At 36.0% G+C, this 13,840-nt stretch overlaps 1 protein-coding gene across 1 annotated transcript in view; it reads left to right on the plus strand.

The window, feature by feature from the left end:
* The window catches only part of dapp1.S (dual adaptor of phosphotyrosine and 3-phosphoinositides S homeolog), a 37,206-nt gene extending 23,621 nt beyond the window's left edge, over nucleotides 1-13,585 (plus strand). Inside the window, exons 4-9 of the mRNA XM_018243397.2 lie at nucleotides 7,536-7,666; nucleotides 8,591-8,638; nucleotides 9,714-9,776; nucleotides 11,189-11,274; nucleotides 12,198-12,285; nucleotides 12,688-13,585. Coding sequence (XP_018098886.1) covers nucleotides 7,536-7,666; nucleotides 8,591-8,638; nucleotides 9,714-9,776; nucleotides 11,189-11,274; nucleotides 12,198-12,285; nucleotides 12,688-12,714 — 443 coding nt within the window. The 3' untranslated portion in view covers nucleotides 12,715-13,585. The remainder of the gene's footprint in view (nucleotides 1-7,535; nucleotides 7,667-8,590; nucleotides 8,639-9,713; nucleotides 9,777-11,188; nucleotides 11,275-12,197; nucleotides 12,286-12,687) is intronic.
* Nucleotides 13,586-13,840: the final 255 nt, after the last annotated feature.

Genomic DNA, 13,840 nt, shown 5'->3' on the forward strand with positions numbered 1-13,840 from the left:
CTACTTACTAAACAGAGGCCTCTCATTCTTACCTGTTTGAAAACAATTAGAAGCCTGCATGCAGTAAGCCTTTCAAGCTGAATTTTATATTGTCTTTTTTTTTTTTATTTCACTGTTGTTACAACTCTTCATTTGACCTATATACATTCCACAAGCTCCAGTGCTCTTATGAAAAGATGTAATCAATTTCTGTTTGCTTTTTACAACAATATGCAATTAGAAGCAAGGAAGCAAAATGCAAAACAACTCAGTGGTGATTAACCACCAGTGAGTTAAACCTGGAAGGGACACATTTGCCATATTTACAGGTAGTCACAAACATATTGTGTTTGGCATTCACACCCACTGAAAGTTCATACAAGGCTAGGTAGCAGGTGGCAGTATGGTTATATGGCTGTGATGCATTAAATAAAACAAACAGTTATCACACGCAGTCATGCACAAAATAAAAAAAAAAATTTGATTGCCCACAGTGTAAATATACAAGTTAACGTTAGATTGTTGGGGTGTGCCCTGGATGTGCAATGAATAGGATGTGAATGAGAAAGCTCTGCAAAATACCCTGATATTACCGCTGTTTTTGGCTGGCTGTGGGAACTAGCAAGAAGCTTTAACAGAACATTAACTCATTGGCAGCACATTATGGGGGTTATTTATCAAAAGTTCAAATTCATCTCAATATTTTCAAAAAAAACTCCGACCAAATCCGCACGGGTTTTTTTAGGTTTATTTATTAATACACTTTCCCAAAAATTTTGTTTACGGGAAAAAATCAGAAAAAATTCTGAAAAATCCGATTTTCATGATTTTGTTGAATTTTTAATCTGATTTTCACTATTTTTTCCGGATTTTTCACCTGAAAACTCTGAATTATGCCCAAAAACGTTGGGGTATTGCCAAAAACCCAGCGCACAACAAAAAAAATCATTGGGACTTCTCCCATTGACTTATATGCAACCTCGACAGGTCTGATATGCCGAATTTTCAGATTCTGACTTTTCCCATCCTTGGGGTTTAATAAATTTCCGAAACATTTGTGATTTTTTTAAAAATCCGATTTTATAAATAAAATCACAAATTTTTCATGATATTTGCATTCAGAGTTTAGTAAATAACCCCCTATGTATTCAACCGAATACATTCTTTGGCAATTTCATCATTGAACATGCGCACAGGGTCCCTGGCAAGCCACCTTCACCTGGGGCACCACCACGACCTATCATTGCCCGTGTGCTTGATTACAGCGACATGGATAACATTTTCAGGAAGTGAGAAAAGCTGGAAATGTTATGTTCCAGAATCAAAGAATCTCCTTCCACCCATTTTCTATGGAGGTCTGGAAACAAAGAACGAAGTTCACTTCAGTCAAAGAAACCCTGCGCAGATGACAAATTCCGTATTCCATGGTATTCCTGGCTCGCCTGAGAGTGATTGCAAACAATTAACTCACATTTTCACATGCACACTTGGATTGAGGCACTACCTGCAATTCCACCAGGGCAACCACCACAGCCACCATGTTCTTCACGCCAAAGACCATTGCCGGATTGACCTGGATGATGGGGAGACCTGGCCCAGCAGGCTCAGTATTTTTGCAATGAGAGCTACTCTTTCTTTATACCCCCACTGACACACTGATAATCAAAGCAAACTATGGCTCATATGTTTGGGAAAACAACTCCCTCAAGTTGGGGCAGGGCGAGTAGGGTGGGAGAATTTGTTCACGTTATTATGTTACTGTCGCTATTTTTCCTCATTATTTGGAGTCACTTTTGTAAAATACTCAAATAAACAGTCACAAAAACTCTACTTGGATACCCCTTGGGTCTGCTTTAACTATCCTACCCACCAGGTCTAGACTCACCTGGACAAATTTCACTTTCTTCAACCCTGGACCCACTGCTAAAACTTCAACCCCAAGGGGCACTGACTACTAAAGCTCCCTAGCACCTTCCCCCCTTCCTGCTCATGTCATGGCTATGATAAATATTATATCCTTCAATGTTAGGGGCCCTGGGTAGCCCAATTAGAAGAGGCTTGGTGTTCCAGGTACTTAAAAACTCTAAACCACATGGGATCTTTTTGCAGGAGACCCATCTCGATGGCTCAAAACTGCTCTCCTTAAGGAGGCCATGGATAGCAGAAACTTATCATTCCACTTACTCTAGCTATGCTAGAGTGGTTTCTATACTGATATCAAAATCTTGTGTCTTTACAATGCATAGACTAGTTACTGATTAAGAAGGCAGGTATATTATTATGCACCGTTCACTATTTTGTAAACCATATATGCTCCCCAACCCTTTAAGGAAGACCTATTAACCTACATTATGGAATGGATGGCTAGTTTTCCGGTGGCACCACTTGTATTCATGGGTGATTCTAATATGGTGATTTCAGAAAAGCAGGACAGACTGCTACCCCAAATTAATAGAGCTACACCGCTAGCTGCTTGGCAGCTTCAGCAAATATACTGCCTATAGGCATTTCGGACCATGCTCCACTGCTAATATCCCTAATGACCAATACAGCCCTATCAGAGTCCACCTAGAGACTTAGCAGCTTCTGAATTAAACTGGATTTTATATCTGAACCAATTGAGACACAACTTGAATCTCACATAAGCATCAATGCGGCCTTTGCTTCTCCCCAGTTGGAATGGGACACTCTTAAAGTCTACTTCAGGTGCCTATACATCTCCCATGATAAAGATTTTACCAAACAAGCACAACAAGAGATTCATGATTTAGAAAACAAGGCCAAATCAGAATTTGTTAAATCCCTTTCAGATACTTTTTAAACAGAAACGGTTAACCTCCCAAACGGCTTTCCAGCTGGCCCAAACCAAATTAGTAAATAAGCAGCTATTATACTAAAAAGCAAATATATTTGCTCATGGCAATAAAAGTGGTAAATTACTTGCGCGGTTATCTCGGGATCTTTAGATAAGTCAAACTTTAGCCCTTATTATACCTATGGATCCACTAGCCCTAGTCCTCAATCAGATTGGAGATATTGCCCCCTCTACAGCTGAAAACATTTGCTAACCATTTTGTATATACAGGCCAAAAGATTGATAGCTACTGTATGAGATGGAAATCAAGCTTAGCACCTACAGCTCTCCAATGGCTTGATGTAATCACCCAATACCTCCCCCTATACAAAGTTACATTTTATAAAAGAGGCTGCCCAAAAAAATTTGACAAAATTTGGTCTGTTTGGATAGATGAACATCTTTCAATAACGCAAGAATAAACATAGAGAGTGTTTTTTTTTTCTTTTCCAAATCTTTTACTCCCTCTCATATTTTCATTTACATATCAATAAAAGAGCGACAGCAGTTTAACCAGTTTTATCAGTTTTTTAAGGGTATTAAACATTAACAAATCATGTTGAGCAACGGATGGAAATGAATTAGAATTACTTGTTTACACAAATACTTCTGACTTACTATACATTGTTTAAGATAAAAAACTCAATTAAGGATGTAATATTCTTATGTTCATTTGTAAGCTGTAACCCTGGCTGATTAATCTGCTATGATTGTTATCATACCCTTAGTTCTTGTTTTGTTTTCTGCTTTTCTTTTATTATATATTTTCTTTTGTTCTTTCTTTTCTTTGTTTTATTTGAAAACTCGATGAAGATTATCAAAAAACAAAGAGGTAGAATGTCTGATAAACACTTCATCGTTTATGATTGCATTCTATAAGTGTGCATTGGCAAAGGCGATTTTTGTTCTGAAAATGTGATAATCACTGCTAATACACTGTTAATTCATTTCAAAACACGAGAAGATAAACTGTAGCCTGCCCACTATCCCATCTCTGGAGAACAAGCCCTACAGTAGACTATCATCTGATAGGAAAGGTGTTAATTCATAAGTCTGATAATGCAGCTACACTCAGCAGAATTGTATTTTTCACATACAAGATCAATGGGAGGCTTGCCAGGAATTTGGCTTGGGCAATGTACTTCTGTACTAAAATACCCGGTCAAACAGGATCAACACCAACAGTGAGTGGGTGGTTTTTCATCCATGCCAATTCAGTCACAGTGCTTTAGAAGGTGCCAACAAGGATAGTGTTTTTGTGGACACCTGTCTGCTGGGAACTGGACTGAGAATATCAACTCATAGCACTCAAGTCACGAAACAGCTGTTATCATCTACTAATTCTGTGCTGTACTTGACCTGGGTCAAAAGTGAAGTTGGTTCCTAGAGGAAAACGTTTACTGCAAGTTAACTACTTGGGAGAGGGGGGGTACAAAGTTAGCTGCTAGTGTACTGCCCAGTTGTCACAGTGATCTGTCTTTCATCAGTACTGCGCTATGATAACCCTGAATAGCCCCTTTCTTCTTAATACAATTAGGAGCCAGGTATTTCGTTTATTAGTACATAATAGTATTTAGTTATTAGACCGCACTTGCTAGCATATTTTTATGTTATCTGCAGGCTATGAGGACACACAGGGAGTTACTATGGGGTTGTCTATGAAGATTATCATTTATCCGTGTCATGTTATACAGTATCTACTAGAATTAAGTCAAAGGCAAAGGGACATTTTGGAGGTTATTTAATAAATTCAGAATTTATCTCATATTTTATTTAAAAAAAAACCATGACCAAACTCCCATGCCCTATTTTAGCTTATTAATAAAAAAAACTTGATTGGATTGTTGAAGAACTCGATAAAATTGAGCAAAACCCCAAATTGCTCATATTTTTCGGGGTCTTTCCCGAATTAATCACCCGAAATCCCAGGGAAAAATCGGATTTTCGGGCTAAACTAAGAGCAGACCACAAAAACTTGACTTATACAGGACCTCGACAGGTCTGAGATGGCGGATTTTCGGATTCTGACCTTTTGAAGCATTGGGGTATAATAAATCTCTGAAAATTTGAGCTTTTTTTCCCTCTAAAAATGTAGTTTTCTAGTGAAAAAAACTTTTTTTTTTTTTGGATTTTAATAAATAACCCCCTTAGAGTTTTTCTTGAAAATGTTTCACCACTAATCCGAGTGGCTACTTCAGTTCAACTGAAGTAGTAGGGAATTCCCCTGCATTTAAACTCTTGAGGGCACAGACATTCAATCATAATGGTTCCACTTCAGTAAGGTGTTGGCTGAAACTCACAGATGTGTAAAAGTGTTACCAAGTCACAATGGTACCATGATTTTCATTGAGGCAGGTGTTAATCTTTTAATGTACATGACTGGAATTATGAATTGTGCTTTTACAAGATAGTCATGCCCCCTTTAAGGCAAGGCATGCCCCCATAGGAGCTTGTAGGAATTGATTAGAATCTGTGCCAGTAAAACCTTCACTGAGTCTTTGGTAAAATGAAGCAATAAGAAAATGATTGTGTATTCAACTTGTGGAGGCTTACTTATTAATGGTCGGATTTTAGTGGTTTTAGAGGTATTTGAAACCATGACCAAACTCACAAACTAAAAAGATCGGAATATAAAAAGTGTAAACAAAAAAAAATAGCTGAATGATGCACTAAAAATACAAATACAGGTATTGGATCTGTTATCCAGAATGCTTGGGACCTAGGGTTTTCCAGATAACTGATCTTTCCGTAATTTGGGTCTTCATGTCTTAAGTCTACTAGAAATTCATTTAAACATTAAATAAATCCAATAGGCTGGTTTTGCTTCCAATAAGGAATAGTTATAATCTTAGTTGGGATCAAGTACAAGCTACTGTTTTATTATTACAGAGAAAAAAGAAATCATTTGTAAAAATTTGGATTATTTGGTTAAAATGGAGTCTATGGGAGACAGCCATTCCGTAATTCGGAGCTTTCTGGATATCGGGTTTCCGGATAAGGGATCCTATACCTGTACCTCGAAAACCTCTAAAAATTAGATTTTTCAGACAATTCATAGTGAAAAAATATCTGCAGACCAATCAGATCAGCTCCAGCTCCCATTTACGTCTGTAGGACCTCAACAACTTTAAGGGAGTCCGAATGTCAAAAACTTTAAAAATTTTAGTTTTTTTCTTATTATAAAATCCCAATTTTTTGTGAAAAAAACCTAGAATTTTTCGATATTAATTATACCCAGAGGATGGAAAACGTCAGAATCTGAAAATCCGGGACCTACCGAAGGTTGTATATACGTCAATGGGAAAGGTTCCTATACTATTTGGAAGTTTCTGTGGTCTGCGCTGGAATTAGCCAGAAAATGCAACTATTCTGGACTTTTCAGGAAAAAATCTGAAAAATGCTGGCTTTTCAGGAGTGATTCGGGGTAAAAACTCTGAAAAAAACGTATGATTCGGATTTTTGATACATTTTTTCATGTTTGTCCCGATCTGATTAAATTGTGATTTTTTTTTAAAATAAATAAGGTCCAATCGTGGATTCTAGTTCAGAAAAATTTGGATTTTGATAAATAAGGCCCTGTATCTTAAATTTTTGAAGCTTTTAAATATAAATAAAGGAATTATAGGAAAACCACACATTTCTCGAGATTCGTGTAAAAAAAATCTCAATTCGATTGTTAGTAAATGAGCCCCTTCGTTTACTAAGCAATCCCATAGGGAAAAAAGTTATACTGACATTTAAGGTCACTGTGCAAAATGCACAGATCTTGAACATCTCTTAAAAACATGCAGCATGTAAACCGAGAATATCAGCTGAGTGAATTAGTTTGTGCAAAACAAAAGATGGGGTGTCATCTATAGAGACTTGCATGTTACCTGCATGATAAAATGTTCATACCTTAATTATAATGGTCAGAGCAAAAAATACAAAATAATCACTTTCAGTATAACAGAAAAAAGGGACATGGTTATTGCAGCTTACTGATCGCCACCTAGTGGAATAATATATATAATTTAGTATTTATTCCCCAGTGTGGATGCCTATATCAATAGTCTCATTTTAGTGGTTTTTGAGGTTTTTACAACTAACTTAATTTCCTTTAAAACCACAAATGTTATAAAATTTATCAAAAAATCTGAATATAAAAAGCATGAATGGAAAAAAATGCTGAACAATGCGATTTGAGTTTTTCCAACAGTTACTAGCGGAAAAAACCCAGAAAACCTCCAAAAAGATATAAAAAAAATAAATAAAAATTAATAAAAATGGTTCAATCGGATCAGCGCAGCTCCCACTGACTTCTATAGCACCTCAACAACTTTTATCTGCCTAATTTTTGTATTAGAGCTTTTCATGGTTTTTACACTTTAATAAATCTAGAAATTTTCGAGCTTTAAAGAAATAAGGAAAAAAACAATTTTTTTTTGTGGAAAAATGTGATTGATAGTAAATAGGGACCAATATAGTATGTAATATTAGCATTCATGCAATATTTTTGTGGATCTCAAAATATTTTTTATCATAGTAAAAAAACCTGTTTATAAGACACATAAGGAGAATGTGAGTCAACAGTGATTAAACTGATGCTTGAAGCCGTAGTGTCTTTTTTGGGTTCAAATGGTATTTGAGATACTACCTGAAACTGTTACTGAAAGCACTTTACTGCAATAAACTAATATTGTTTTCTCCACCTCGTTTCCAGGCACCTTAATTTTATTGAAACATCCCTATCCTTGTACAGTAGAAGAGCCTTCAATATATGAGTCGGTCCGTGTTCATACAGCAATGCAGACTGGACGTTCTGAATCTGACCTTGTTCCTTTGGCACCCCCAGTACGTACTGTTTTTCTTAACAGGCCTTCTACTATCAGAACCTGCCACCATTATAGACCTTCTATCATCAGAAACTGAAATCATGATTACATTAAGTCTACAATGGGGGTAGCATATTCAGAGCTTATAGTGAGTAATGCTATTGCAAGGCACATTAGTTTACTAAGACTTGCTTTTGTTTTACAAGTTTATTTTAACATTGTGCAAATAAAAATAGACAGCTGCATTTTATACAGCAGTTTGTCTAGATCAGGCCACTCTTGACATGAGAACCTTGCAAAATGATAATTTAGTGCAGATGACTTGACACTGCAAGACAACATTTTGTTATATTAAAATTAATTTCCATTTTAATTTCCACTTGCAGATTATAAAATGCCTTTTAGGCACCTTGTCTCCCATCATCGCATAAAATAATTGGAATAAAATACAGGTATGGGATCAGTTATCCAGAAACCAATTATCCAGAAAGCTCCGAATTATGGAAAGGGTGTCTCCCATTGGGTCCATTCTATCCATCGAATCCAAATTTTTAAAATTGATTTCCTTTTTCTCTGTAATAATAAAACAGTACAATGTACTTGATCCTAACTAAGATATAATTAATCCATTTTGGAAACAGAACCAGCCAATTGGGTTTATTTAATGTTTACATTTTCTGATAGACTTAAGGTATGAAGATCCAAATTACGGAAAGATGTGTTATCTGAAAAGCCCCAGGTCCCAAGCATTCTGGATAACAGGTCCCATACCTGTTCTGTTATTTGCTTAATAACTGAAATATTAGGGGGCTGATTTTTTAAGGGTCGAAGTGAAAATTCGAAGGCCCTGAAATATTTAAAGATTATTATGCCTGCAGAAGTAAGAAGCACATGTAACAAGTTAGAATACTGATTTGAAAAAAAATATATATTTTTCTTCTAGTTGGGTACCAAAGAAGGATATCTTACAAAACAAGGAGGACGTGTAAAGGTAAGACCTACTGAAGACTTTTAATGCAAATTTAATATTTTTTCTTCATTGATCATGTCATCTGCTTTCAAAGACAATAAATACTTATGCTTTCAAAGAAAGAAAATACTTAGCCTACACAGGTTGACTGTACTTTAGACTGAGGAGAATAAGTTTGAATATATACTGCTATCATTTCTAATAATCTCCAGTTCTTGTATCACTTGGAAAATTCTACCGTTATCCCACCTACATTGCAACTGTCAGATTATTTCACTTAAATATAATAAAAAATATGCAATCGTTAATTAGATATTTATTTATTTTTTAATCATACTGTATTTAATAAAGAAAAAATTACCCATATACCCCTTTTTATGATGGCATATTGACTTCTGAATTGGTCCCGGATACATTTTTAATATTAGGCAACCATAATATTGTATACAACAAGAATAACTGGACTATCCGGCACTCAAAGGAATCCACAGGGCCAAAAGAAAAATTGTCTTTATTAGTCAAAGTTCAAAATATTCTTACATCTCCATAGGCCCTACGCATTACATACCCAAAGGGCACTTAATCATGGGCTGATAACCTTAATATTGTGTCTGTCAGATGATTATTAGAGAATATAATAAAAAAAATATGCAATTTTTAATTAGATATTAGAAATCATGAAGGATGAAAAAATGTTTCATGTTTGTGTATAACTTTAATATTTAAATTCCCTGGTCATATTGTTTGCTCTGTTTAAGACTGTACCGCTTCTTCTTGCAGGAATGCACAACTACCTAAGCTTCTCATGACTCCTAAATCCACCAGTCTTATGTTATGATAGCAAAGAGTAACTTTTTTAATTCATGGATCCTCAGCAAGTGGTGCCCTAAAACTAAATTGTCAAAAGCCAACTATGTTAAAAAGTTTAAACTGAAGCTGCATTTAGTGTACCATTAATTTCCCTGGAATAGTTAGCTGTCAAATAAGCTGCAATAGATTGTCAGTAGATCCCTGCAGTCAATAATGTGTTAAACACTGTGTTAACATGCTCATTGTATCACTAAATGATGTCAATCAGTACCTTGATCCATTTCAGAGCTGGAAAACCAGATGGTTTATACTGAGTCGAAATGAGCTGAAATACTTTAAGGACAAGGTGGTAAGTGAGAATTCTCTGAGTTTACACTTTGTGACATATAAAGGGGTAATATAATAAATCGCAGGTCTAGTAACTCATAGAAATTGATTCGATGTTTGCCACTTAAAAAGGTGGCCAGTATACATATATAGATGGTATTGGTATAACTTGACCTCGTGAAAAATGTGGCAAATTGTATTACCCTTTATTGTATTACCCTTTTCATGTTTATTCAGCTGTTCTTTATATTTTATGGGTCAAGCCGTTCATTTTTATGAATATTACATGGAACCACAACTGTACTCCTCTGTGGTTATTAAGAAATATCCTGTTTTTCAACACTGGGAAGTCACTCAAAATTTTTGCTGTTCTTGTATTTTTGTTGTATCAGAATAACCTGACAATTTACAGAATAAATCAGTGGTTTGGGAAGGCCTAGATATTCAAGTTTTATTGGCCAAACAAATGTAGATTCATGTAATAAATCAACTGCCCACCTGTGCTTCAATTCCACTGCATTGGTGGTGCTGGCCTTCCGTTGACCCAGCAGGGTCCCTTAGCAATAGCAAAAGTATTTGAACGGATTCACACACACACAAATCTTTGCAGTCGGGGAGCTTACCCCTTTTATTTTGCCAGCAACAGTATCAACGTTTCAGGGGGGGGGGAAACCCTCCCTTCATCAACCCTTCCTTCATCAACCCTCCCTTCATCAACCCTCCCTTCATCAACCCTCCCTTCATCAGGATGCAGAAACAAGTGCACAATCACCTTTAAACTTAACAGAACAAAATAAAAGGGATAAGCTCCCCGACTGCAAAGAATTGTGTGTGTGTGTTCAAATACGTTTGCCAAACAAATGTAGACCATGGGAAAAATAATCTCAGGAATAACATAATGTTCTCCAATAAATTACAATTTTCATGATGATATTGTTATGAAGAGTTAAAAATGATACTGACCCAGCACAGCATCCTCATTTTTATAGATGATTTTTCACCGACAATCAGTGCAGAGCTTGAAAAGCAGAGATCTGCAGATTGTGACTTATTCGATAGGTGCCTCAGTTAAGCAGCTATGAAGGTGTCCCCTCTTCTTCCCCATACCTTGTGCATCATTCAGACACAAAAGGTACTGAACTGCAGGAGGGGCAGTCTGCATCTGCTCTTAAGCAAGCATGAATGAGTACTAAGGGGCACACTCTTGCAATTTTAAACTAAAAATGTATTACCTGATTACAGTATATTTTAAATGTGCAGGAAATAATCTTTAGGTATTCAAACAAAATGGAGTATCTCCAGTAGTTTCTGAGGAGTGCTTTAGCCATGAGGGTAGGTGAGAAGCATGCATCGGTGGAGCATTGGGGTTGCTGATGCCTTAATGTACAGTAGTTTATAATGGCTTAAAATTTGTGATGCTTTCTCATTCTATAGTCTGCAGAGCCAATAAGGACGCTTGACCTTACAGAGTGCAGTGCTGTACAGTTTGATTATTCACAAGAGAAGGTCAACTGTTTCTGGTAATGTAGAATTCTTTCCACTTGATGAGTGTTTTTATTTAGTAGAATCAAGGAAGGTTGTAAATGAGATTATTACGTTTTCTAGAGACACTTTAGCATAAAGTGAAGCAGTATTAAAATCTGACTTGGTTCTCCTGGTCTCTATAGCTGTAGCAACATTAATAGGGTAAGACAAATTGTGTTGTAAGAAGTAAAGACATCGTTATACTCAGTTGCTTTTTCTCTCTGTGATTGAGTACCTGAATATACTTAATATGTGAGCTGTGATTATTGTTTCCTACAGCCATTTTCAGTTCAGAAGACAAAGGTGATTGGCTTCTTGTTTATTACACTATAAACAGATCAAGTCATGTGTGGCAAAGCCTTAGACCTTCCAACCCACATGCACTGTATAGTAGAGCCAGTTGTCTTCTGCCTTTGTGGAAGATCCTTTCACAATATAGTATATAGAATGTAAACTTCCCTATGTAGCATTTCAAGGTTAAATTAAAATATGGGGCTGAATTAAAACGGCGTTATCCTGAAGGCCCCTTCCTTACTCTGACAGTTCACAGGGACAGAGAAAAAAACATTAAATCCTAGTAACACACAAGCTAACCATCTGCAGGAGTTTGTGGAATCGTTTGCCCTAAAGATATATGGAATTACATTTTGTATCAGCATGAATTGCACTGTCAATGTTATCCCTCAACAGATGTACAGGGGGGGAACCTGTTTTATTAATAATAATAATAATAATAATAATAGCATTTTAGTGAGCACTATCTACATACTACATGCAGATGAGACACTTGGCCTACAACTCTACAACTGGCATGCAGAAAGATGTAGCAAGTATCTACATTGCTTCTTCTAAAGCATTTCGTCTGTACACCATAGCAAACCAGGGCATAGTATAATATATAAATATATATTTTTTACAGTATGGTATTTCCTTTAAGAACATATTACCTTTTTGCAAAGACCGGAGCAGAAGCTGATGAGTGGATTAAGATATTACAATGGAAACTGGTGAGTAGATTATGTACTGTGAAAGCCTGCACACGCACACACACACACCAGCAAACCTTCTTTAAACCTGATGTGTAACATTTAGGGGCAGATTTATCAAAGGTCGAGGTAAAATTTCACATTCAAAAAATCTTATTTTTTGGGAAAAACTTCGATTTGAATCCGATCTAATGCGATATTACTTCGATTCGAATGATTCGAAATTTGGCCGAATTTTTGAAGTTTTTCAAATTCTAAATTTGACCCTTGCTAAATATGCCCCTTAGGGTTATGAAATACAGGGTTTTTTTCTCAGATTGTGCTAAAACTGATGATAACAATAGCATGATCTAGTTGTATCAAACGGGTTCTATAGTTCATGTACGTCCCCTTTGTGAAACACCCTTCTTTTATGTCTCATAGTCACAGATTAAGAAACAGCCGCAATAAAGGAAACAGCTGATCCTTACTCCTGGAAATGCCCATCAATAAGAAGGAGCAACCATACAGTGACTTTTTCTGTGAAGTGAATGGTACATATTGCGCAACTCCACACAGTGACTTGTACAATAAATGTTACACTGGTATTACGATTTAGTAAAAGAGAATCTGTTTGTTTTAACTGACATCTGCTAAAACTGATTGGCAGGCAACCTAAAATGTGTAAATCTGTATACCAGCAGTTACAATTTGTATTATATAATTTAATATGGCAGTAACCTAATATACAGTATATATAAATATATATTACTAGGGAATTCTTCTGACCATCACCATTTCTCTCTAATTCATTTTAGGCTGTGCATACAATTTCTTCTGTGCAAAGGGCAAATTATTAATTCACATACAATTTTTTTCAATGCTCTACAGGTTGCACTGTGGTTTGGGGCAGGGCCGGACTGGCAATCTGTGGGTTCTGGCAAATGCCAGAGGGGCTACTATAAATTCCCATAGAAAGTCAGTATTCACTTTTACTTCTGTAACTAGAATGAGCCCTATAAGACGCATGGATTGGTATTTTGAAAGAACAGGTCAGCCTTGCAAGGTGGCCATGGGCATTAAATATAAATGCACACCACTGTGTGAGTGTCACCTCGAACACCAAACATGAGCCAAAAGTACAGACAAATACTACACCAAATAGACAATTGAAGCAAATCCTGCAAACTTTTACATATCATTAAATATCATCTGTAACTCCTTAGGAAACTTTGTTAAATGCAAATGTTTTAGTCATAGAACTGTTGTATAGCATTGAACATCTTATGGTTTTTTTTTGTCAATAGCCATTGAGTTTATTAAATTTGTATGTTTTTTAAGACAAAGTGTGTTGGTGTTTATTTCATTATATTTACAACAATGTTTCAGTGCTTTAACACTATTAGGTTGATAGCATTGTGTCCAAAAGGTTATCAGAAGATTGGTCTGGGTTCTTATAGCCCTAAAATAAAGACAGGGTGACTTTCTTCTTCAACTTGATCAGCACAAACCCAAATACTTTTGAACCAGAGAGCACTATGATAAAAATTCCTAAAGGTAAATAACTTGAATAAAGATCAAAGCTTGTACAAAGTGG

This window comes from Xenopus laevis, chromosome 1S, assembly GCF_017654675.1.
Source record: "Xenopus laevis strain J_2021 chromosome 1S, Xenopus_laevis_v10.1, whole genome shotgun sequence".
NCBI lineage: Eukaryota > Metazoa > Chordata > Amphibia > Anura > Pipidae > Xenopus > Xenopus laevis.